This window comes from Schistocerca piceifrons, chromosome 5 (assembly GCF_021461385.2).
Source record: "Schistocerca piceifrons isolate TAMUIC-IGC-003096 chromosome 5, iqSchPice1.1, whole genome shotgun sequence".
In the NCBI taxonomy this organism is placed as follows: domain Eukaryota; kingdom Metazoa; phylum Arthropoda; class Insecta; order Orthoptera; family Acrididae; genus Schistocerca; species Schistocerca piceifrons.
Window position 1 is genome coordinate 25442803 of NC_060142.1, and position 25569 is coordinate 25468371.

Sequence of the window (25569 nt, forward strand, 5' to 3'; positions counted from 1 at the left end):
GTGTGCATGTGCGTGTGTGTGTGTGTGTGAGAGAGAGAGAGAGAGAGAGAGAGAGAGCGCAGCGAAGACAGTCAGTTGCTCCTGACTGTGACGATGGACGCTATCGTCGAAAGCTTGAGATTTTATCCTGAATTGACGCGGCAAGAAAACCGAGAATATTTTACATATAAGTGCCATCGTGAAAGACTTCATTCTCATAAACAGCGGTACAGTTCACCATAACAACATTTTTACTATTTTGTCTCGTCTTATACTCTCTCAATAAACGTTTGTACGCATTTTCCCTTCACTTTATCAGATCTCCGTTCGTAAGACTCTCACTACAAATTCAAAGGTCGCCTTGGCAACCCACTGACGAGCGTGACTAAACAATGGTCAGTAACTACTGACGCCTTCTCCACTGACGTATCTAGCAGTGGTCAATAAAAGACCTTGCTGAAAGCACGCATTTTCGTCATCGTAGCATAGAAATACAGAAAATGATTGTACTGATAAATACACGAAGTAAGAAAAGAGAATATTGGAAAAAAATGATGTCGTTAACCAAGCGATTTCCATAAAATTGATAAATGGCTGTATTATGGTTGTATTTATTAAAGAACTATGTTTCTCGGCACTATCTTCGACTTTTTGAAAACGTATTTCATTGCTCTAGAACTTTTCTCCGAGAAAAGTTTTCGTCAAATTGGCCAGTTCTCAAATATTGCACACTTTATGGCGCCGAAACAGATAATCATCGAAACGTGAAAAACAAGCGTTTTTTGTTGTAGCTTGGAAGACGTGGAGGTAACGATTACTCTTTCCAAGGTTAATAGGGACCTCAAACAGAGCAGTCTGTTTCACACTTCTACCAACAAGTACAAATCACAAAAAGGAGGGGAAACTGACAAGAAAATTTTTATAAGCAATAGTTGACATCAGTAAGCTTATGTTGTACCGATGTCCCTTCTTTTCATGTTTCTTGATCCCATCTTCTTGAGATCTCTTGTGAAGCTTTACGATAAAAGTTTAGTAGTGGCGTAGGACAATCTGTTGTGGGTGAATTCGTTTCCGAATAATAATCTGTCCAGTTAACGTAAAATAATAATGTACGATACAAGTGTTCAGATAAACCTTATTACACTTCCTCAACATTTCAACTACCACAGTTCATCCTAGAATTGGGAGCTGATTGTTCTGTTTTAATGAAGTAATGCCCGTTCAGTTACGTTGGCATTTATTACTGATTGTGATGTGAACTGCTGCTTGGCAGTGTTGGTGAGTATTCAAAATCTACTTGCAATTAATGTTCATTTATCAATAAGAATAGTGTTCGTCAGTAAAATGCAATATCAATGAAAAGAAATGAAATGATCGTATGGCATTGTTGGCCAGATCGATGAAGTTACATAACAGTTGGCAATTTAACTTTTGAAACCGCTGGTTTATTGGCATTTCTGGAAAAGAACACTCTTATACCCTCATTCGATCAGCAAATTCTGTGTAATCGTTTGTACGTGCAATTGGACTTACTACGTCGTAAATCGTTCTGATGAATGAATTGATTTGCATTACAGTGTTGCTAAGCGACCTGATCAACAAGGTGATATGTGTCCTAATTAAAACAGAACCTCGATATTTTGAATAAATTTTGGGTTAGTTTTTATCACAAATCAGTATTTGTTTGAAAAAGTAATTTTAAACTTCGTGCGTTAAGTCCAAGCACGTATGAAGTTATTATACGCGATTTAATGGAAAGCTCAATCACGCGCGAGCGTGTAACGTGTTTCAAACCGAGCGCGTAGGTTTCAGTTTTCGTTGCTGGGCTAAACGACTTTTTGTAATGACGTGATGTGTCTAACTCACGTAAAACCGAAATGAAACTGCGTTTGCCTCTATTCGGCTCAAAATCACAAAATAAAATTCACCGCACAGGTCAGCGAACTGTAAATGCGCACTTTTAGCACTCTAAGTCGTAACTCTTCTAAGAGTAAAAGCCGCACATAGTTTCATATTTTTTACATGCACACAAAAATCAAAACACCTTTATATTAAACAGATAAATTATGGCACGCAACTACTAATTAAACATTTCCTATTCTAAATAAACTTCAAAAACTTGTATTTCATAATCAGTAAAATTTTATCCCGTGAAAGAAACTATTAGTCTGCTAAAACTGATTCAGATTACTGTCAACTCGTGTCTGGACGATGACGTCACGAATTGATACTTGTCTTGGAATGGGCGAAATACCTGTACTGAAAAATACTATCAGCTGAGTGATTTATGGTCTTTTATGACGAATCTGGTACCCCTTGCATCGCTACAATGTGTCCGCAAAAGTTTGGCCAACCTTTAAGATGTAGCATTGCTTCATTTAACTTCATGTTCATTACAATAGTTACCACATTTCAACACAAACTTTGCTTTCACGAAAGTTTATAATTTTCGTCTTGCTTTTCCGCCATAGCACTGCGAGACGGCGTAGTAACTGATGCACTAGTCTCGCATTGGGGAGACAGGGGGTTAACTCCAGAGCCACCCATCCAGATTTGGGTTCCCGTGGTTTCTCTGTTTACTCTAGGCGAATGGCGGGATGGTTCCTTGAGAAGACCACGCCGTTTTCTTCCCCTCCAATATAAAAAATCCGAGTAACACTCCGTCTCTAATGACTTTAGCTGTTCACGTGGAGTAAACCACTTGACTTAGTTCCATAATTCTACCACAGCAAACGATCAATGGGCCTACGAAGCGGAGAGCATGGAAATTCGTTTCCATGGCGGTCACAGTGCTGCTTCTGCCTCGTTATTGTTACGAAGTATACCAGTTGTTGGAATTACGTGGATTGTCAACACGAATGCGCAGATGTTCACTATAATCTCTAAATGACAATTATTGGCATAGAAAAACACGTGTCCATGTAGATCCCATCGAGAAAAGAATTTTACTGACTGATGTCTGCTTGATGATGAACGTGATAATTTAATAGCTAAATGACCCACACTAAGTTAAATTTTTTATAGAAATACATACACGGTGTTGTGCCATGTGTTTTACTACAAATCCACTTTATTACGATGTCTATTTGTTGAAAATCACCGTAAAAATCAAATCCTGTCTTCGCCTATGGTTCAACTACTGTCGCTCCTTCAGTTCCACGGTTACTGCCGTTGTTCTGTTTCTCATGTGACGTCACGTGTCTCTCTGGTTTCCTTACTCGTATTTCCTTTATTTTTTTAAGTCTCTAGGAAACGGTGCCGTTTATCGGAAATACTATAACAGTTCTGTTCAATGGTGGATTATAGATAGAATAGATGCTGAGTACACTTCTGGGTAATTATCACTCACATCTTCATTTACACTCTGAAGATACAATTAAAATAATATGAGAGGTTGCTATACAGGCGTTGCATACGATTTACACATAGCATATAGTTCATAAAATGTGTACTCATTTCTCCCGTTACCCACACCCGGAATTAATGTTAAATTCGGTTTAGGATGTCCGGTTAGTGTTAATTATGATGATCCGATTCACCGAATATGGTTGACTAACGAATGGTCCGGGATAACATTCGTCGCATCTACAATTGTATGCTAACTAACTAATCCAATTTCAATTAAATCTTAGGAAAACAGATAAAAATAATAAGATGAATATTAGTGGTGCCTTCAACATTTCAGGGTCAAGTGTGGCTTCAGTGACGTCAGCAGCTTCTTTCGGAAGATGATTGCGGATACTGTAGCCTACCGAGAGGAGAACAACGTCATGAGGAAGGATTACATGCAGCTCCTGATACAACTCAAGAATAAAGGATTCCTTGATGGGGACAAGGCGCAGAACGGGAACAAAGCGGAAAACATAAGTGAGTGCTTTGGCTTCTACCACCCACAGTTTTATAGAGTAATCCTTGCGGTCTCTCCATTGTCAAATATTACCTCTAAATTATAGACAGTGTACGCTGTGGAAATTGAGGAATTGAGTATTTCTACTGATTTAACTTTTCTGTTCATTCATGTGTTCTCCAACCAGTAACGCTGACGGATACAAAGGGCTTATGTACATTAAGAAATACACAACTCAGCAGTATCACATCAGCTGATATTTTTATCAAAAATTGAGATTAATGTCAAATGCTGATATGTGCTTCCTACAGAGTAAACTTTTTATTTTGATGTACAGTCTACTAGTAAAATATCTACAATTATTCAGGTTGGTTGAACGATTCTTCTGATCAAACAAAGCAAAGACTGGTAGTATCATTGTCTAGCGTTGCATTTGATCAAATTCATTGATTTTACTTATATTACGCTATTGTAGAATATGTTCTAGATTGAAATCACAGAACAATATCATTTCGATTCGAGTTGTTATACTATATTCGATATCAGCTACATCATCAGACACAAAATATGCTGTTTCTCCTTGCTGGTAACGTTTATAATTTTGTCCGTGTTTTCATAAAGATGATAACACACGCCTTGCTCACCTGTTGTTCCTAGTAGATTTCCGTTTTGTTCACGAAATAACAGGCATCATGAAGTTAAGTCGATCGTATCTCTCTGAACAATCGATACTTACATTAATTTTATTTCACGCTGAGGGCCAAAACTGTTCCAAATACAGATTTAGAGAAAAGTGAATAGAAGCCCGCAAAGAATGTCCATTCTATACGAAAGAGAATTAAATGTTTAAAATAGTGATTGAACCTGATTTTTTTGATGTTGAAAAATGAAGGAAGATTGTGGTTTAACGTCCCTTCGATATGGAAGTCACTAGAGACAGAGTCCACGCTCAGGTGGTTTCGGATATGGGGAAGAAAATGGGCCGTGCCCTTTTCAAAGGAACCGTCCTAAATTTGTCTGGGACGATTTAGGGAAATCACGGTAACCGAAATTTGGATGACCGGAACAGATTTGAAATGACGTCCTCCCTATCGCTCGATTTGGACTTTGTATGAGCATTATTACTAGGGACGTTAACTGAATTGTTTGAAGGCTCATATCACATAAAAAGTTGTCTGCATGCAGTCCATTAGATTTCGAGCGTCCAGTCGCGGAGACTGCACTTCGTTAAGTGTTAGTCTGCTGACACACATTCCGGCGAACGTCGTAGCGAGCCAGCTCTAGCGCAGCTACGCTTCAACAAATAAGAGTTCCTACACCAATTACCCTCTCGGCAATCTTCCTTGTGGATCGACTGCCTGTCCATATGCAGTCGAAATATCGGACGAAGATACAGACTTTCTGTTGCCAAAAAATCTGTCCGACATCTTCCGACTGAGCCGACGCTCGCTCGGTGTATGGGCCAAATATTGTTAATTGCTTCGTTCTCAACTGATAATATTTTATGTCCTCCAAGTTCGTCCAACATCATGTAGCAATTGAGGCACTAAATGTTCCCTTCCAGTTCTATGCTAACTATTGTGTATCAAAGTACTTCATTGACAAACGATAATAATTTCAATTTTTTTATTTTATTTTTTTTTTTTTTTAGGTTTACCGGTTTCGTTTTCTGTAGCATGAGAAGGAAGAGGTAACAGGATGCGCAAGGCAGGGCGTACGACTATGAGAATTTTTTAATGTTTCAGTCATCAATAGCAAAAAAAAACAAATTCTTCTCTCATCTAAAATGTAATTAAACTCATCCAAAAACTACGCTTTCTGTCTTCTCAGGTTAGCTTTTATTCCCTTAAAATTCAAGCTGACAAAATGTAGAGAATATTTCCATAATAACTCATTTAAAATGATACAATTCCATTACAATAAAAGTCTCACAGAAAAAAAGAGAGACATTATGCGATTGGAGCATTACCACTTGTGCGGACACTTTCAAAGGCGTTCCTTACCTTCCCAGCGACTAGACACTACATGAAAAGAGAAATGTACTAATTCTATAGTCACGTAAGAAACACATATCTTAACATTTAAAGCAACTTGTTAAACTGCGTCTGCTTACATTGTGCCAGTGACTACAGGTGTAAAGGTAGTGCACGTAACCTAGAGATTCACGACTCTACGATTTCTGGTGAAGAAATTGAATTTCTGAAGTCGTAAAGTCTTTCGACCATCTTCTGAGTGAGTCAAAAGTGTGTCAATATACGGCCGAAATATCTATCGAATAAAAGCAGTTTTTGTAGTCAGTCGATATATATGACGGGAATATCAGTTGAAGAAATAAAGTTTCTGCAGCCGTAAACCAGTAGAACATCTTCTCAGTCAGCGTACGGCAGAGATATCAATTGAAAAATTGAGTTTCTGAGATCGTAAACCTTTTACAGACCACTCATTCGATGAGCTGAAAGTCCGTCGGTACGTGGCAAAAATATCTGCTTAATAAACGAAATATCAGTGGCTGTAAAACTAGCGCCCGTCTTTTGAATGAGACAACACACTATCGGTACATGGCCGAAATTTCGTTAAGGAAATCAAGTGCCTGTGGCCATAAATCTGTTGGCCACGTTCCAAGTGAGCCATCCGTCTGTTGGTACGTATCGGAAATATCGTTTGAAGAAAAGTATTGTTTGCGGTTATAAACATATTACCATCTTCTGAGTGAGCCGTCACCCCCTGAAATACCATCCGATTATGGGATTAAAGAAATGAAGTTTCTGTCGTGGTAAATTTATTTGCCATGTGTCGAGTCACCAGATAAGTTGTCAGTACGCAGTTCAAGAGTAACAGCGTAAGCAGAGAACAGGCACACACAGTGTCGTCACTAGTGACTTCATCGATGAGGTCATCAAGGAGTTATGGGACTTCCCAACCCCTGCCACCGTCTGACAAAGACCAACAGCCCTACAGATAAAATGGCGGGATATTGAATTTTTGGCCGGAAACTCTAAGAATAGGCCAAATGCGCTTTTTTGTTTCCTATGGAAGTAGGGCTATTGACCTAAGTATAAATTGCTGGGGAATTCAAGATGTCGCACTGTCTCGCTCGCTGACTTCGAATACTGGCCCTGGCTCTATGTCGTCACACTCTAAGACTTGGAATATGGGCTCCAGCCTAACCATGACATCGGCTGACTTGGAATGTTGATCGAACATGGTGACTAGGACGTACTGGTACAGCCCTGTGACGTCAGAATCCAAGACTTGGAATACTGACACGAGCTTTACGACGCTGCAAACCAGCTCAGACCTGCTGGTCTGTTTACAACAGTGTAGAATTCTGGTATACTGCTCCAGGGGTGGAGTACAGGCGGTGGCTCTGTGAAGTCACAGTCCGCCTTAGACCCACTGGGATGTTTATATAAGTGTAGAACTCTGGCGTATTTCCCGGAACTGGAATACTGGCACTGTCTCTATGATGTCACAGTCCAGCTCAGACCTGTTGGAATATTTATAACGGTGTGTAATTCTGGCATACTGGCCTAGACTTGAGAAACTAGGACAGGCTCTATGAGTCTGAATCGAAGTTCTGGAATACTGGCACTATGATGTCAGTGACAAAGGATGTTTGTGCAGCTCCAGGCCTGTCTCATGACCTGTGTGACATGTTTTCTTGAAGCTATTATTCAATGAGAGGTCACTGCATACCGCTTCTCCTATAATTTGGATCAGTGCACTAGTGTCTTTATTTAAACAAACAGCAGGAAGTAAAAGACACACCTCATCCTGTTCAAAAATGGCTCTGAGCACTATGGGACTTAACTTCTGAGGTCATCAGTCCCCTAGAACATAGTACTTAAACCTAACTAACCTAAGGACATCACACACATCCATGCCCGAGGCATGCAGACTGTAGCGCCTAGAACCACTCGGCCACACCGGCCGGCTCCTTATCCCGCCAAGCCGACCTATTCCCCTCAGTTAAAGTCCAAACTGTATGCTGCGTAGTGGCAACCCTTGCATCTCTTCTGAAGCAAATACTTTTGCACACAGAACTCCTCCTCCGCGGTCAAGATCTCGCCCACCACACGGCACTGCCACACTCAGAAGGTTGGGCAGAGATGTCAGAATCTCGGGCGCCGTTTCGCGTGGGACGTAAAGAGTCCGGCAGCTGGTAGTCAGCCATACGTAAGTGACAGCTTCGGACAGAGAGACGCCAAATGCACACAACTTATTCGATAATCTAACGTGAAACGGAGCGTAGAAGCTCCACTTCCCAATGCTAGAATGCTGCTTTGACATCACTGCAGTAACAGTCTGCATGACTCGAGCTGAAATGACGACAAACATGAATGCAAGAAGCACTAAAGTAGTCTACGGCCAATAAATACACTACGCAGGAAACTGAAGATTTAGGGAGATACATTCGTCCTCGTATCAATGGACACATCTGCAGTGGATCAGAAGCCAAAAATAAATTGCTTCAGGAACCAAGCTTCAAAATTCATCAAAAAATTAGTGTGGGGGTGGATGGTACCTACTTACTGATAGTAAGATAGCCAACCATCACACAGATATCAAACTAACGAATTTGTATGTACTAGGTGTGGTGTCACCGCCAGACACCACACTTGCTAGGTGGTAGCCTTTAAATCTGCCGCGGTCCGGTAGTATACGTCGGACCCGCGTGTCGCCACTGTCAGTGATTGCAGACCGAGCGCCGCCACACGGCAGGTCTAGTCTAGAGACTTCCTAGTTGTACAGCCGACTTTGCTAGCGATGGTTCACTGTCTACATACGCTCTCATTTGCCAAGACGACAGTTTAACATAGCCTTCAGCTACGTCATTTGCTACGACCTAGCAAGGCGCCATATTCAGTTACTATTCTGAACAGATAATATTGTGAATCATGTACCGTCAAGAGCGATGTTCATCATTAATGGATTAAAGTTAGGTATCAAACTAATTATGTCCGCTTTCTGAATTCTCATTCCTTGTCATGTTCCAGACCTCACGTCAGTATAGTTCTTCCCTCCTCACGCCAGCCTGCGTGAGCTAAAACGCGTGCATTTCGGCCTCCACTAGTAACACGGTGTTGGCTCTTCTGCCAACACAACACTAGGCATGTAGCAGCAACATTTGAGATTTAAACACTCGTATACTTATTTACATATCGAATTATATCTATTAAATAGCTGCAAATACATGTTATTGGAAACAACGACATTTTTTACTTGAACATCAGATTTTAAGACGAAAAACTCAACCGCTGTCTCCAGCAGAGTGCAGCGCCATCTCCCAAAGAGCAGAGGTCTTCTTTAGAAATTCTTCCAGTCCATATGTGGCATAACAGCAAACCAGTACTTAACACTATCTTTTCTAGAAAAGATAACCTGAAGATGCCTAAATAAGGCGAAACGCGTGGTTGAAAAATAAAAAAACTAAAATTGCAACCAAGACTGTTTTTAACCAATAGTGATTTTCCTACACGGTCTCTACGTATAAGAACGTGTTTGTCGTAAAGGGCAGTGAGTTTATTAGTAGCTTCACGGATTTTGCCAAAAAATGTGGGATCTCTGATTATATGATACCACGGGTTTTTCAGCATTCAGCCGTTAGAGTGTCACGACTGTACTCTGATTATCCAGAACCTAATGACCACTGACCTGTCCAGGAGTTAGCAGCCTCACCTGGAGAGGAATGACTGCCATTTGGACATACACACAGTGGATGTAGCATCAGTGAGCGTGATGTCCGTGTGTAGAACAGGGAAGGCGCGCGATGAATCTGAGTTAACATCACAACATCAATGACTATGACTTACACGGGCACGTGACCATCGGAACTGGACGTTGGCGCAGTGGCAGAGCGTTGCATGGTCTGATGAACCCCGACACCTTCTTCATCATTCCGATGGGAGGGCGTCTTCCAGGGGACCAGCCCCTTGACGCCTGTAGCGAGGGACGTAAACAAGCTGGCAACGGCTCCATTATGCTCTGGGGAACATTTACGTTGTCAAACACGGCTCCAGTGGAGTTCGTGCAAGGCACCATGACGGCCAAAGAGTATCGTAAACTGGTTGTAGACCACTAACACCCATTCATTGCGATCATGTCCCGGACAGAAGTGGCATTTTTCAACTCCATGTCACAAGGCCAGGAGTGAGATGGAGTGGTTCGAGGAACAGTGTGGCGAGTTCCATTTGATGTGTTGGCCACCTAATTCGCCAAATCCGAAACCGATCGAACACATCTGGGAGGTGACTGAACGTGTCGTCAGAGGTCATCGCCCACCCCTCCGGCAATTTACGGGAATTAGGTGAGATGTACGTGAAAATGTGGTGCCACATCCCTCCAGCGACCTATCGAGGCCTCGCTGCTTCCATGCCACGATACATCGGCTCTGTTATCCGTGCCAAAGGTGAACATACCAGGTGAGCCATGGATGGCTCATGTTATGCGTTGTATTAAACCTTGGCTGCTATTCTGTGTTAGTCTCCCGCGGTTATCGCGATAAGCTGTTGTCCTCTCTCTCCGTGAGTGGCAGCGGCGGTGTGTATCGATATTCGAACCTTGTACTATCTTTGTAATGTTTGGTCAAATAAATAAAGTTGTATGTTCGAGTGTAACTGACAGCCGATCATTTTGGCCCCTTTCCACAATTTAAACTACCTGTCGTGTCCTGCGGGTTTAGCAGGTCGTCTCACCAGGTATTAGGTTGAAACGTCCCCTTTGGAAAATTATAAATTACTCTGCTTGTAAACCTCTTACGTTATCTGATTTTCAAACAGATGAGCAAAACTGAATGTACTCAAACATTTCTCTCTTTACTTATTCTGATCATCGCTAAACTGACACACAATATTTTTTTTAGCGCAACGTAATCTGACTTTCAATAATCCTTACAAAAGAATGGCCCTGACTAACAATAACCTGTATCTTCCATGAATCACTTACCTCACAAAAATCTTCGTTATCCGAACTACTGCAATACAGCGAGCGCCAATACTGCCAGCTAAATGAAAGATTCTAACTACTGAAGGCACTAACTACTGATAGGCATAGTCAGCAATTGAAATATTTTGATAGAGAATAAACACTGTATTTACCTTAATAGTTTTCAGAAGTCATAATATATATATATATATATATCAGTTCATGACATCCAGTCTCACAAACTTCCTTTTCTGACGGGCACACATCCAGATCGTCTGCTCTCAAAACTCTGCCATCTCTCTCCCCACATGCAACACTGCTGGCGGCTCACCTCCAACTGCGCAACGCTATGCGCTGTTCCCATCCAACTGCCCACCACCACAATAGTGAATATTCCAACAATGCCAACCAGCTACAGACTGCACACAGCACAGTCAGTGATTATCATACAGAGCGCTACGTGGCGTTACCAATATAAAAACCTAAACAGCCTACTTACAAGGTAGGTGGTCAAAATGTTCTGGCTGTCCAGCGTAATTCATTTATGAGTCAGAGTATAGGTTTTCTTACTTACATTGATTGTAAGTACAAGAACGTGTCTGTCATAGAGGACAGTGAATTTAGTTGTAAGTTCACGGATTTTGCCAAGAATTATGGGATCTCTGATTACCTGATGCCACGACCTTTTTCAACACTCAGGTGTTAGAGCGTCACCATACGTGTGTTCGATACTGCTGTAAGTTATGCAACGCGGTTTGAGGCTCGGCGGCTGCGAGGATCAGACCAGGAGCACTGCGTCGCGGGCTGACCGGCTGGCAGCCGACGCCTCACCTTGCCTCCTTCTCTGTCTATCATTTTACGTTTATAAGAATGTGCTGTATGCCATTCGCTGCGCGGGTTGCAACGGATGAATGTTCGAGTTGCTGCAATTAAAGAAACCCCACAGGTCGTCACTACTGTAACGTAATCACTTCCCAAATCTCGCACTCGCACCACCAGAGACTCTCCTCCACAGAGCTGACGATGGACGACCTGGCGGCGGAGTCGTTTGCCTTCTTCATCGCGGGCTTCGAGACGTCGACGACGACGATGAGCTGCGCGCTGCTGGAGCTCGCCCTCAACCCCGACGTCCAGCAGCGGCTCCAGAGCGAGATCGACGCCGTGCTGGAGCGCCACGGCGGCGACGCCTCGTACGACGCCATCGCCCAGATGCCCTACCTGGACCAGGTGCTCGCTGGTGAGTCCGGGCCCAGTGCAACTGCTCGTGTCTTCAGTGCGATAATGTCTCCTGCTCTTTAATTCCCAGGCGATGTTGTACCAAGCACAATTGCAGACAGGTGCTAGTGGTGGTGGTGGCAGCAGTGGATCTATTCATCGGTGAATCGCTCATATAAGCATGTTGGACACGTCACGGTATTACCGCTCAAGAACACACAAAGTGAACATACATTAATAAGCCACAACATCATGAGCACTGTCCACTGCAAGCGACTAGGCCAATAGGCAGATTATGAATACGCAGAGCCTGTGAACGATTATCTCGAAAACGGCGAAGCTAGTTCTAATGTTCACGTGTTACTGTCGTGAGCATCTACGGAAAGTGGTAGAAGGACTGAACCGTTACTTTACTTTCAAAGAATATACCTAAGTATTTACTTTATTTACTAGCGATTCATCAAGAACATTAACACTTTTAATCACATTATGTGAACGTGGAAGTAGTTGCCAGTGGGTAACTGATGAAAACAAATCAAATTTCTTTCGACAACTGGAAATTTTATTCCTAAAGCCTTTTCTTTGGAAAAAAAAAAGATTTAAAATTATAATCAGAAAGCACCCTCTAAATATCAAGTTACAATTTATTCAGAGGCAGAAAGAACAATTTTTGACTGTATGAGCTTTCGGGCTGAGAACCTTGCTCCTCCGTTTTGACATGGCCGTAGTCACGACCGCTCACAACAACCTCACAAACACTACACTGGTGCAAATCTGCAACACACCGGATTAAAGTAAAAATTTTAACAACTCACACAAGCACATAAACTATGCACCCCGTAGGAGGGATGGAAATGGTACAAAACACTAACATTAAAAGGTTAACTTGCCACCGAAAGTGCAACTTGATTTAAAAAAAAACTCTTACGGTGGAAGGGTGGCAAACTTATATACTAAAATGACCATTTAAAGAAAAATCCATGAAATGCAGTCTTACATAAAATATACAAGGTTGGCCAAACATACTCTACATTACACATTTAGCGCCTCTCAAGATGATAGGCAACATAAAAACATATTTCAGGAATTCGGCCGTTACACTTCAAGCCATAAATTCGTTAACACCGAATCCAAGAAACATGAAAGAGGCAGCTATTAACGTACGGCAAACCGACAGACAGACAGCCAGACACTAACTGTCTAACAAAAGCGGACGTGACACAGACAAGCAAGCTGGGGACGAGAGACTGACCAAGGAAACATGTAGAATTTAACGAGTAAATGAAACAACACATCACGAATTACTTAACTTCTAATAAACTGCGATGTCTGGCGAAGACCTGGCGCAGCACCCCCAAAACGCTCTCCCGAACCGTCCGCTGCCAGCCGCTTGAACGGACGCAGGAAGGCGCGCCAATCTCCCGTCTCACGGCGTCGCAGCTTGCACCGGCCAGACCGATGTCGTGGGTTGACTCCTGCTGCTCTCGTGTGCGCCGCGAAGCCACTACCCCTCGCTATACGGCGCGGCCCACTGGACTGACGTGGCGACGTCACATGCGCCGACGCCCAAGACGGACAAGTCAACTTGTGTCTCAGTGCGCGACCGACCAACAGATCGATCCAAACGCCAATGACCATTGCCTGAACAAACTCGAGCAGACTGGTGGCCTAACACATACTAGCACTCCTGACGACAGACAGACACTGACTGTCCCACACTGACCCGGTTGACCAACTGACCGACTGGCGAGCTCATAGCGTTCCTTAAATGCACGTGAACAGGCAACCTTTCCCCTTTCCCACCAGAGGGAGACACCACAGCTGCGATTGCCACAGCGGCGCCACCGCCAGAAACGGAGGGCGACTGCTTCACACTACGCGCTGTAGAGAGCTCTTCAAAACAGCAATTCTTGCCACGGCTCAAGGGCAGTGAAGTTGTCACTGGGTGCTAAGTGGTTGGACGTCCACGACTCTTCACAGAACGTGGGGTTTGTTGTCTGCTGTGTAGAGTAGTGCCACCTCTGGCGAGAGATCACGGTGCTGGCGGACGCACGTGTGTTTCGGAGCACACCATTCAGTGCAGACTGAACAACGTGCTCCACACCAGACCGCCCCCGTGTGTTCACATGGCACCTGTGGTAGTAATCGAAGACACCAGGCCAGCTGCCGGACCGCTTGCATCCCGTCATGCTTGATGTCTTCCCTGACGGCAATGTCATCCTGCAGTAGTGTAATTGTCCGTGTCTTGAAGCCGGAATCGTGCTACATTAGTTCGAGGAGCATGGCAGTGAAATCACGTTCATGTCTTGACAACGAAAATCGCCTGATGTGAATCTGCCATTTTGGTCGCTATCGAGCGCAATCACCGCGTACACAAATCAGAATCCGGTTATTTACGGAAATTACGTGACTTGCGGGTAGACACCTCGTGCCAAATTTCTCCAGAAACCTACCAACGAACTGTAGAATCGATGGTATACAGTATCGGTTATACACTTCGTTACAAAGAAGCTATTAAGCAGGAGGTTGTAAGTTTTTGGCTCGTCAGTGTAATTCAACATCTAGGCATTACACACTTACAGGTCTAGTTTGACAAGTATGGGACAAGTAGTCGGCCGTGGAATAACAGCAGGAACTGGCCCTGCATTTGCCTGAAGTGATTTAAGGAGACCACGGAAAACTTAAGTCAGAATGGCTGCGTGGCGGAGTGAAGCCTCCATTCTCTACAACGGGAGGCCGTCTGACAACAACGCAACCTCATTCTGCTTATCCCTAGTGTGCAATACTGTTTTGTGTATAAGTTATTTAATAATGAAAAAAGCCAGTGATATACTGCCCATTCGATTCTCACTGCCAGTCTCTTCACACAATAGACACACTACATAAACTTTATTTCGTAATGTAATTCAACACGCACTATCAGTTGACATCACGAACATAGCGACAGTGATTGGTTGCCATTTTGTGCGCCGCAACTTCCCATCTACTTGCCTGAAATATTTAATCAGGATCTTCCCATAGTGAGTGAGATCTTGAGCTCAGAAAGAGGATAAAATTTAAGTATGATAGATTCCAGAGCTTTAGCGATCAGGTTTTCCAGAAAAGAAAAAAGAAATATCGTTGTACGGAAGTGTTGTGCGAAGAGAAAGAGAGATTTTACTATTATTGATTATATGCACTACATTTAAAAAAATCTTTTCTTTTATCTAAGTAATCCTTCCCTGTATACAATGCAGTGTTTAACGGGTACTTTTTAGCTGTACATTTTAAGTAGTTTGTTTTACTCGTCTGCTTAACTTCCCTGGAAAGTTATTCCACAATTTTATTCCTTAGCAGAAAATGACGCGTTGTGTTTTATGTTCAATCTTCCTCGCAAACGTCAGTTCATCCTGTACGTTGATCCAAGAACGTGGAAAATGCGTTCGTGCAGTAATTACCGACGTAATATTTGGCGGGAATAACTGATAAATGTACTCCTATGTTGTATATAACATTCCCAATATTTTCAACAGATTTTTACGAGTCTTGCATATCAATTTATGGCCGTTTTCTGTCGTTTCATATTTGTTACCCAGGAAAGAACTCTGTAGCTAATAATCGATTTTAGATATGAAAAATATGTAACTCAAAGACTCTGGTTGTTGCACACTGACAAGACTACTCGAAGGTCACAAAATGCTGGTGACATTCTGCTTGCAAGTATGTTTCTATGTTCAGCTGAGAATCAATATTCATTTCTAGGAATTTCTCAGTGCCACAGAACACATCAGCAAGGCCTTTAACTCCACCATGTCGACGGAAGCGGTTTTCTTGGACCTGCAAAACACTTGCGACAGGATTTGGCAGGACAATCTCGTGCACAAAATGCTGATAAAGACGACCATCCCGGATATCTGTGTTAAGATCAGGGATGATTTCCTCCAAGACAGGTCCTTCCTGGTTACTCGTCAAAGAAAACGCTCCAGCATATGACACATGCTCATGTGCTGCCTCCCATCCTCTTTAACACTTACGTTAGCAATAAGCCAGTAAGCCCACACTGCCACCTGGCGCAGTACGCCAACGCCATTGTGCTCTATACGACCAGCCGCAACACCGACCGTCTCGTTCCTCGTCTGCATGGGCAGGTGGACGCAACAGTCACCCAGTCTCGTTCAACAAGATTGTCCTCAATGCCGCCAAAACTACGGTGCAGTACTTCACCAAACGGCACCCTATCCTCCGCCACAACATCACTATCGGCGGCATCCGGATCCCATTCTCCCAAGATACCAAACATCTTGGAGTCCGGATGGATAACAAACTGCTCGTCCACCGACATGCGGAGTGCATCACCCAAAAGGAACTGAAGCTAATAAAAGCATTGTACTCACTCTTCAACAGCAGGGGTCTGGACTGGGATACCAACCGACGACTGTACTGTATGGGTTTCCACCCTTCCCTCCCCTGTGGTTCCACAGTGTGGGCCACGACTAGAGCCTCCAGGATGTAGACCCTCCAGCGCCTTCAACATAAGGTACCTCCACTCACGATGATTGTTACCTTGCACGAGGAGCCAAACATGGTCACTCTAAGGACGACCATTCGAGAGAAGACGTGGCGTCTGAAGGACAAAGTGGATTCCTTGCGTGACAGTCAGTGGCACCAAGACTCCCCAGCACTGGCACCGCCACCTTGTTCCTCTTACCATCCTCGATGACTCGGATTCAGACCTTGGCTAACGATAACCCTGGTACAGCCACTTATAATGTTATAATTTTGATACAGCCACTCATTCTGTGCAATCCTTGTAACGGTCATCACTAGAACTATCGATGTAGTTATGTCCCATTGCCACACGTTTAACATGCAATGCAATGATGTCATTAAACTGATGTCATTGTAATGTAGGAAGATCTTACTTCTCAACCAAGACAGTTAGGCCGCTTCAATCGGCGAAGCTGTAGCGCAACTTACCAAAAAACACTTACTACACTCATGCTCCTAAATTAAGTATAATTGCCGAATGTGGTGCAACACAACGTGGCACTACACAAAACTGGCGCTAATAGCACAGGCACAAAAGGATCACACACGACACAGATATGTAAGTCCACTGTATTGGAGATAAGTTGAGAAAACCGTCCCGAAACACATGTGCTACAAAATGCCAGTGTTTCCTGCGCATGTACCCCGACATCAATATTGGAAATGATCACCATGCACACGTACACAGGCCGCACAACGGGTTGGTATACTCTGGATCAGGTGGTCGAGCAGCTGCTGGGGTAGAGCTTTCCATTCTTGCACCAGTGCCTGTCGGAGCTCCTGAAGTTTCGTAGGGGTGTGAAGACGTGCAGCGATACGTCAACCGAGAGCGTCCCGGACGTGTTCGATGGGGTTTATGTCTGGAGAACAGGCAGGCCACTCCATACGAGGTCCTCCTCCACGATGGCAGCTCGGTGGGGCCGTGCATTATCATCCATCAGGAGGAAGGTGGGACCCACTGCACCCATCAATAGGCGGACATACTGGTGCAAAATTACGTCCGATACAGCTGACCTGTTACAGTTCCTCTATCAAGGGGTGTACGTGCACCAACCATAATCCCACCCCACACCGTCAGACGACGAGCTCCACACAGATCCCTTTCAAGGACATTAGGGTGAATTGTTACTTTTACACCATACAGACACCGTGTCTAAATCATGATGTAATTTGTTTTGATCTTCTAATGATTTATTAGAAGGTATACAGTGAACGACAGTATCATCAGTAGTCAGTTGAGATGACTGCTCACATTTGTCTCCCACAACGTCTATATAGAACAGGAACAGCACATTACAATGCTAGGGGAAAATCCAGGTATGACCTCTGTCTCACCCAATGACTTCCGGAAATCATGAATCAAGTGGCTCAATTGAGGCGGTACTCCGTAGGCACGCAATTTGTTTGGAAGCCGCTTATGGGAAATGGTGTAAAAAGTATTCAGGAAATCTAGAAACGTGTTAATAATGTGTCATCTGTTTGACAACAACGATATTTTTTTGAATACGTGTTGGTAGATCATGCAGGAAACGGTTATTGTCTTAGAAAGGAGAACTGCCCTTTCACTAACAAGGTGATTGACTTGCACTCAGGAAAATGTTTTTAGGGAGGAGAATCGTTGGATGCTTTCGAGCATTGATGATTGTGAGTGTTATCATAAGGGTCCATCAGATAATATCTATAAAGGTCGGTGTTGGGACAGGTGATGAAAACACAGAAAGGGAAAAGGGTTATGGTATGGAGCCAGGACTGTAGTATGAAGAGGGCAAGGGTAGCTAAATATGGGGAGGGAAAAGGGAAGGGGGATCCCAGATGTAGGATGGGATACTTGGTGAAGAGTTATAGTTAGTTGAAGAGTTATAGTTAAGAGGGTGCATACATATTGAGGCGAATTTCGTCATCTTGGAGAGGGAGTCGGTAAAAATTTGGTTAGGAAAGGATATGGAATGTGTGCAGGTGCAAGGTTGGTGGACTGTGTCTGGTAGAGGCACAGCAGTGTCCCAGGATTGGATGCTGGGGAGGAGAACAATACAATTACTGAAGTACTGTTTGTGAATGGTGTAATATGTATGGAGATGTTTGGTGTGTGTAGCAGAGTCTGTAATTTGATGAGACAGAAAGGAACTATAAGGGGGATGATATACTGACGCAGAAAATCAGGTGTTAAAGTATATTGAGGGCTGACAGAACGGATAACCATGTAATAATGGCATAGAGACAATAGGTCTGATCAAGTTTTTATAGGCGTGGAGCATAGTGCAGAAGCACAGCCCCATAGTTTGGCCAGTTAGTGGTTTCACTCTGTCAGATGATTAGTCTGAGGGGCGTCCATGCTGCGTAGACGTTGGGTGTTACTTGCAGATATTTTTTTTTGTTGGCTGGTTGTATAGGATCACCCTATATACATCAAAGTCATAGGGGCATCAGCTGCAGTGATTCATCCTAAAATTGCTGCTAAGATGCAGAGGGAAGAGTGTTGAGATTTCTGTAGTTCAGGATAAAGAGTAACTAAAACAGCGCTACGAATGTACTGAATGAGATGGACAGATGGAGGTACTTTAGGCATATCGGCGGTGCAGGAGATATACACTCCTGGAAATGGAAAAAAGAACACATTGACACCGGTGTGTCAGACCCACCATACTTGCTCCGGACATTGCGAGAGGGCTGTACAAGCAATGATCACACGCACGGCACAGCGGACACACCAGGAACCGCGGTGTTGGCCGTCGAATGGCGCTACCTGCGCAGCATTTGTGCACCGCCGCCGTCAGTGTCAGCCAGTTTGCCGTGGCATACGGAGCTCCATCGCAGTCTTTAACACTGGTAGCATGCCGCGACAGCGTGGACGTGAACCGTATGTGCAGTTGACGGACTTTGAGCGAGAGCGTATAGTGGGCATGCGGGAGGCCGGGTGGACGTACCGCCGAATTGCTCAACACGTGGGGCGTGAGGTCTCCACAGTACATCGATGTTGTCGCCAGTGGTCGGCGGAAGGTGCACGTGCCCGTCGACCTGGGACCGGACCGCAGCGACGCACGGATGCACGCCAAGACCGTAGGATCCTACGCAGTGCCGTAGGGGACCGCACCGCCACTTCCCAGCAAATTAGGGACACTGTTGCTCCTGGGGTACCGGCGAGGACCATTCGCAACCGTCTCCATGAAGCTGGGCTACGGTCCCGCACACCGTTAGGCCGTCTTCCGCTCACGCCCCAACATCGTGCAGCCCGCCTCCAGCGGTGTCGCGACAGGCGTGAATGGAGGGACGAATGGAGACGTGTCGTCTTCAGCGATGAGAGTCGCTTCTGCCTTGGTGCCAATGATGGTCGTATGCGTGTTTGGCGCCGTGCAGGTGAGCGCCACAATCAGGACTGCATACGACCGAGGCACACAGGGCCAACACCCGGCATCATGGTGTGGGGAGCGATCTCCTACACTGGCCGTACACCACTGGTGATCGTCGAGGGGACACTGAATAGTGCACGGTACATCCAAACCGTCATCGAACCCATCGTTCTACCATTCCTAGACCGGCAAGGAAACTTGCTGTTCCAACAGGACAATGCACGTCCGCATGTATCCCGTGCCACCCAACTTGCTCTAGAAGGTGTAAGTCAACTACCCTGGCCAGCAAGATCTCCGGATCTGTCCCCCATTGAGCATGCTTGGGACTGGATGAAGCGTCGTCTCACGCGGTCTGCACGTCCAGCACGAACGCTGGTCCAACTGAGGCGCCAGGTGGAAATGGCATGGCAAGCCGTTCCACAGGACTACATCCAGCATCTCTACGATCGTCTCCATGGGAGAATAGCAGCCTGCATTGCTGCGAAAGGTGGATATACACTGTACTAGTGCCGACATTGTGCATGCTCTGTTGCCTGTGTCTATGTGCCTGTGGTTCTGTCAGTGTGATCATGTGATGTATCTGACCCCAGGAATGTGTCAATAAAGTTTCCCCTTCCTGGGACAATGAATTCACGGTGTTCTTATTTCAATTTCCAGGAGTGTACATGCAGGAGATACACATGCAGCTGGAGAAAAGATACAGAGATTGGTATCGTTAATAGCAACAAAAAATGAACAACTAGATATGGTGGAACCAAGAAGATGGACATGGTTAACTATAAGTGCGTACATCAGGAATTTAGAGACCATGGTCAGCTGTATGTAGATCAAGGGGTACGAAAATTACGGATTTTCTTTTGTTAAACCGATGGGATACAAGATGTGTGAATACAGAAGTTATTCATCAAGGGAGGTGTTGGGACAAAAGCCACAATGGTTAACAGGAGAAGCTAGGTGCAGGTTCAAGTATTTATTAATGTATTAGGAGAGGATGGATTTGAAGACCTCGCTAAATACTGAGATAAAGCTGATGGGTCGACAGGAGGAAGTATCACTAGATAGTTAGTTTAGTTTGAGGAAAAGTAAGCTTTTGGAGGTATTCCACATCTCAGGATGGAAATCATCTTATGATAAAGAGTTGCAAAGGATACTAGGTATAAATGGGAACAAGCTGTTAGGTGTCTGTAGATAATTTTCATTATAATACTGAGATGAGTGTACATTGACCAAGTAGTAAGAGCTGGGATCAAGTGGTGGGACGGTGGAATCTGTATGTTCATGGATTGTAGGGAAAGGGAGTTGCCAACATGAGGGTCATCAGAAATTGTGAGGATGTCTATGAGATAGGATGCCAAGTGATCAGTATTGGTCATCTCATCAGGTGGGAGTTGTTTATTGTGGAGGATTAGCTGAAGAAAAATAGGTTTTCTGCCTGTGTGCGAGTGGAAAGCTTTCCAAAACTTGGAAAAGTCAATGGGAAGTGTGCAGAATTTGGTGCCAAACCTGCCATTTTAGCATTTAGTAAGTTTCTGGGATTTCAATATAATTTCTGGTCATATGTGAGTGTATTCCAGTTCCGAATCTGCAGGAATGATTGGTGTAAATGACAGGACTCACTATGTAGTAGAAGTACATCTCGTGTAGGGGCGCTGGGCTGGTTAGGATAAATGGACTTGGTAAGATGTGGGTGTATATGCAGTCAAGGAAAGCCCAATGAAGCACGTATTCTGATTGAGGGACATCATCATGGTACTGACAAGTTTGTGAATCGCATCTAATATGAGTGCCTATCGATACCCAATAGGCATTCCAGTTGGTGCAGGGGGATATTGAGACATAGTATACAAGGGTGAGGTAGTGAGTGGGAATGGTGAGAAGTAGAGGTAGTCGCTTCCAGTCTGATCCAGGACTCCTGCACTGATACATCAAACAAGGTTAAGAGATGCTAGGACTATGTCCATAATTATATTACGTTTAGGATGGGTGATGTGGGAATGGGCCATTTAACCTTGTAAGGACTCAGCGAACAGGGGCACCACTGGAGTTCTGAGTGGGACCTACTATCGACGTTTAGCTCAATAGGAATTTTACAGGTGGAAAACATACAGTCTGCTGGGTTAGGAAATCGTAGGGGACAGGGTCTGTTTTACGTGAAAGCAAAGGTGAAGTTTACAGCATTTCAAGTAGAGGCTAAAGATGAGGTGTCCAGTGGCAGTATCACACACGTGTTGTTCCTCTGGTGGCTGATTGCTACTCCATCTCTGGCAATGGGAAGCAGATTATCTGTACAGCTTAGAATAGAGGGGGAAGCTTGAATAGTGTGACAGGTTTGGAGGAAGGACTCATTTAAAGTGGAGGTATGAGTATTGTGTTGAGGCATAATATGCATAAATAATGGTTTATTTGTTGAAAGATAACATATGTCTTTTAATAGGACATTGTATTGCTATCTCACCATGATGACATTTTGGAATTAGTTTGTGTGGGTGAGGACTAGAGAGGACCAGTGTCAAAGCGACCAAAGACGAAGTAAAGTTGGTTATGGGAACAATTAACTTGGTAGTGTAGGTGGAATATGGCACAGAAAGCTAGGAGGATTTGTTAGACAGTGTTTACTCGTTGGAAAACATGTATATGTTGGAATATGATCATCATGAATCTTATAACAACACAGCTGTACCAGGTTGGTAGATGGAGGTTGTTGCTAGATTATCAACTGGTCAATCTGGCACAATGAGTTCTCTTGTGATAAATACAGTCTTTGCTTTGCATTTGGCGCAATAGATTGGATTGGAGCTGTTGTAGGTGTTGCGGATGGGAGGGGAAGTAATCAGCTGTGAGATGATCATTATAGTGGAGACACTTTTGGCAGAAGTAATACAAGGGGTGAGATGGAAATGTTGATCTGTGTGGTGATATACCATGGCTCCCTTGTTGAATAAATGGTATAGCGTGCAGGCAGAGACGATAGATATACAATGTGATTAGTGGGGATGAGATCACTGTTGATGTGGAGGGGATTTCGAATTTCTACATTGAGGTGGAGGCAAAATTCCACTTACTAATCTCTGATCTCGGGGTCGAACTTCATGTCCACAGCAGGGAGGGTGGGAGAATGGTGGGGAGGGTGGGGTTGTCTGGCCCAAGTGCTAGTGGCTAAAAGGTGATGAAGTAGCTTTGGAGACGAAGCTAATGCAAGGGATTCTGAAGAGGAGTTGTTTATGGAAGTTGGGTTTTGGGCTATTACTAGGACTGAGTTTTTCCTACAGCTTTTTTGTTGTATTTTGGATGGTTGAGAAGTATTTTGTAAGTTTTAAGGCTTTAGAAATTTTGTGTCTGTATATGAGAGGGGAAAGATGTTAATGACAGTGGAGGATGTTGTACAGAGAAAAGTTCTGTTCATGTACACATTTTGTCTGAGTTTGAGATTGTTTGGATACAGAATTGACAGGAGTTTCAGTGTTTTGATGTTCTGGTGGTTTCATATTCACTACTGGATGGAAATATGGTTGTGGGTTGGGAGGTTGTGGAAAATGACGTTGATGGGGGAAGGGAGTGGTTGGTGCTAATCCTTCAGCGTGGCACGTCTGGATCATGACGCTGTAGCTTGTTGATGGGATGCTTGGGACAACAGCATTTCTACTATTGCTTGGACTTGTGATTCTTGATGCAATGGTTGATTTTGTGGTTGGTGATCGATGGCAAAAAGAAAACTGGCAGGACGATGTTGGAAGGGGGAGATACATATTAATTGTTGTTCTGGCTGGAGAGGGAATTTTAGGCTGTGTGGAAGTAATAAGTGCTACCGACAAAGGATATCGAATTGATTCCATATATCTAGACTTCCAGACGGATTTTGAAACTGTCCTTCACAAGCCACTTATAATCAAGTTGCATGGCTCTGGAGTATCGTCTCAGCTGTGCGAGTGGATTCGAGATTTCCTGTTGGAAAGATAAACAGTTCGTGGTAAGTAACAGAAAGTCATCGTGTAAAGCAGATATGATACCTGGCGTTCCTCAAGGAAGTGATACAGGCCTTCTGCAGCTCCTGATTTATACAGGGTGAGTCAGGAGGAAAGGTACGTGTTTTGACGGGTGATAGCATTAGTGATTCTGAACAAAAAACTTGATGTCGATATATGACCTATTCCGAATTGTTTCCGAGATACAACACTTTTAATGTACATTTCTATTTATTTTCTGTATTATTCATTACATTGTTTACAACGTACCACATTAACATACAGAGGAAGTTGAGACGAACATTTTGATACAGGATGCTTGTGGTCTATCAAATCGTAAAACTACATCAAACTGGCCTACAAAAAGCAGCTAAGTTATAGCGCACGCGCGTCGTGCGAGGTTTTCAATATTCTCGCGACCTCTCCGAATTAACTGTTAGTGCCAGACAAAAAAAACGACATTTTTGTAGCAAATTTAATTTAGTTTAATTGTGCACTGAGACACGTTTTCGTTGGAGTGTGCGGATTTCGAGCTATTAAGGAAAAACGCACAAAGGTGATATTAAACGTGTTCTATCTCGGAAACCATTCGCAATAGGGCATATATCCACATGAAGTTTTTTGTTCAGAATCACTAATACTATCACATCTCAAAGCATGTATCTTTCCTCCTGACTCACCCTGTATAAACGGTTATGAGGCACTCTGAGCAATCTTAGACTGCTCGCAAACGATGCTGTCATTTACTATCTGTAAGCTTATTAGTCCGTCGGTGATATAGAAGACTGCAAACAGTCTTTCCTTTCCGTCTGGGCAAGCTGTGCAGTGACTAGAATACATGTAAAGCTTACTGGGACAGGGTAAATGCTAGCTACAGTGAAGTCGATAATTCGATCGAAATATTGTCATTTTAATTTGATATTCCCCACAACTGACAAAATTTACAAAAAAAATGTGAATCTCTTTGTACACCCTCACACTCCTGAGAATAGCACATTAACAATTTGCAATTACGCGCCCCTATTACCGGCAGCTGCGTTGATAAATACTCGGCACCTCGCAAGGATAACTTCAGATCGAGAATATTAGGTAAGTTGTTGGAAGTGGTTAGGCGTTGGTGAAAATCTCGCTTCTGAGCACACAAAGAGCTCTAACCGCAGAACTCTGCACGGAACACGCGATGGTGCAATGCTGCGATACAGACCGTATATCTCCCTTCGAAGACGATGGCCAAGACGCCGTTTCCAAGTCCGTACCGCTCGATGGCTGAAGGCGAAGTCCTCCTCCACAATTCTCTCGTCTTCTATGCGTACGAAAATGCCGCGGAAGAATACTCAGTTTCGGCCAATGTTGATCGCTCTATCATCCCCGAGATCCCTCCACTGAGATCTACCCAATGATCGAGTAGGCCCTAACACCCCTAGGCAAACGAAATTCCCGTCTTCGCCACGTGTTGCCCAGCACAGGTGGCTCCGGATGCCGGGCTACCCCCAAAAGCTCCGTATTGTCCCGCGTTTCCGGTGACCGCTACCTGCCGCCCACGGCGGCCCGGCGAGCTACGGCGATGTGCAGACTTTACATTGCACAATCCTCAACTTCCGATACCGTGAAAGTGCCTATGTCTTGGCACATCTAGTAAAGACCAATTGCATAACGTTTTAGGTGAGGAACCTGTATGGTGTGAAAAGCGGCATTTGACCCTAAAAAATTAAAACAGTACTATAAGTAATGGGTTAAATTTCGGCTACATGATATATCACTCAAATCA

General features: G+C 44.0%; 1 protein-coding gene across 1 annotated transcript in view; it reads left to right on the top strand.

Annotated features, from left to right (window-relative positions):
• LOC124799227 (cytochrome P450 6k1-like) overlaps positions 1–25569 on the top strand; it is a 148210-nt gene that overhangs the window by 102114 nt on the left and 20527 nt on the right. Inside the window, exons 5-6 of the mRNA XM_047262766.1 lie at positions 3665–3846; positions 11766–11987. Coding sequence (XP_047118722.1) covers positions 3665–3846; positions 11766–11987 — 404 coding nt within the window. The remainder of the gene's footprint in view (positions 1–3664; positions 3847–11765; positions 11988–25569) is intronic.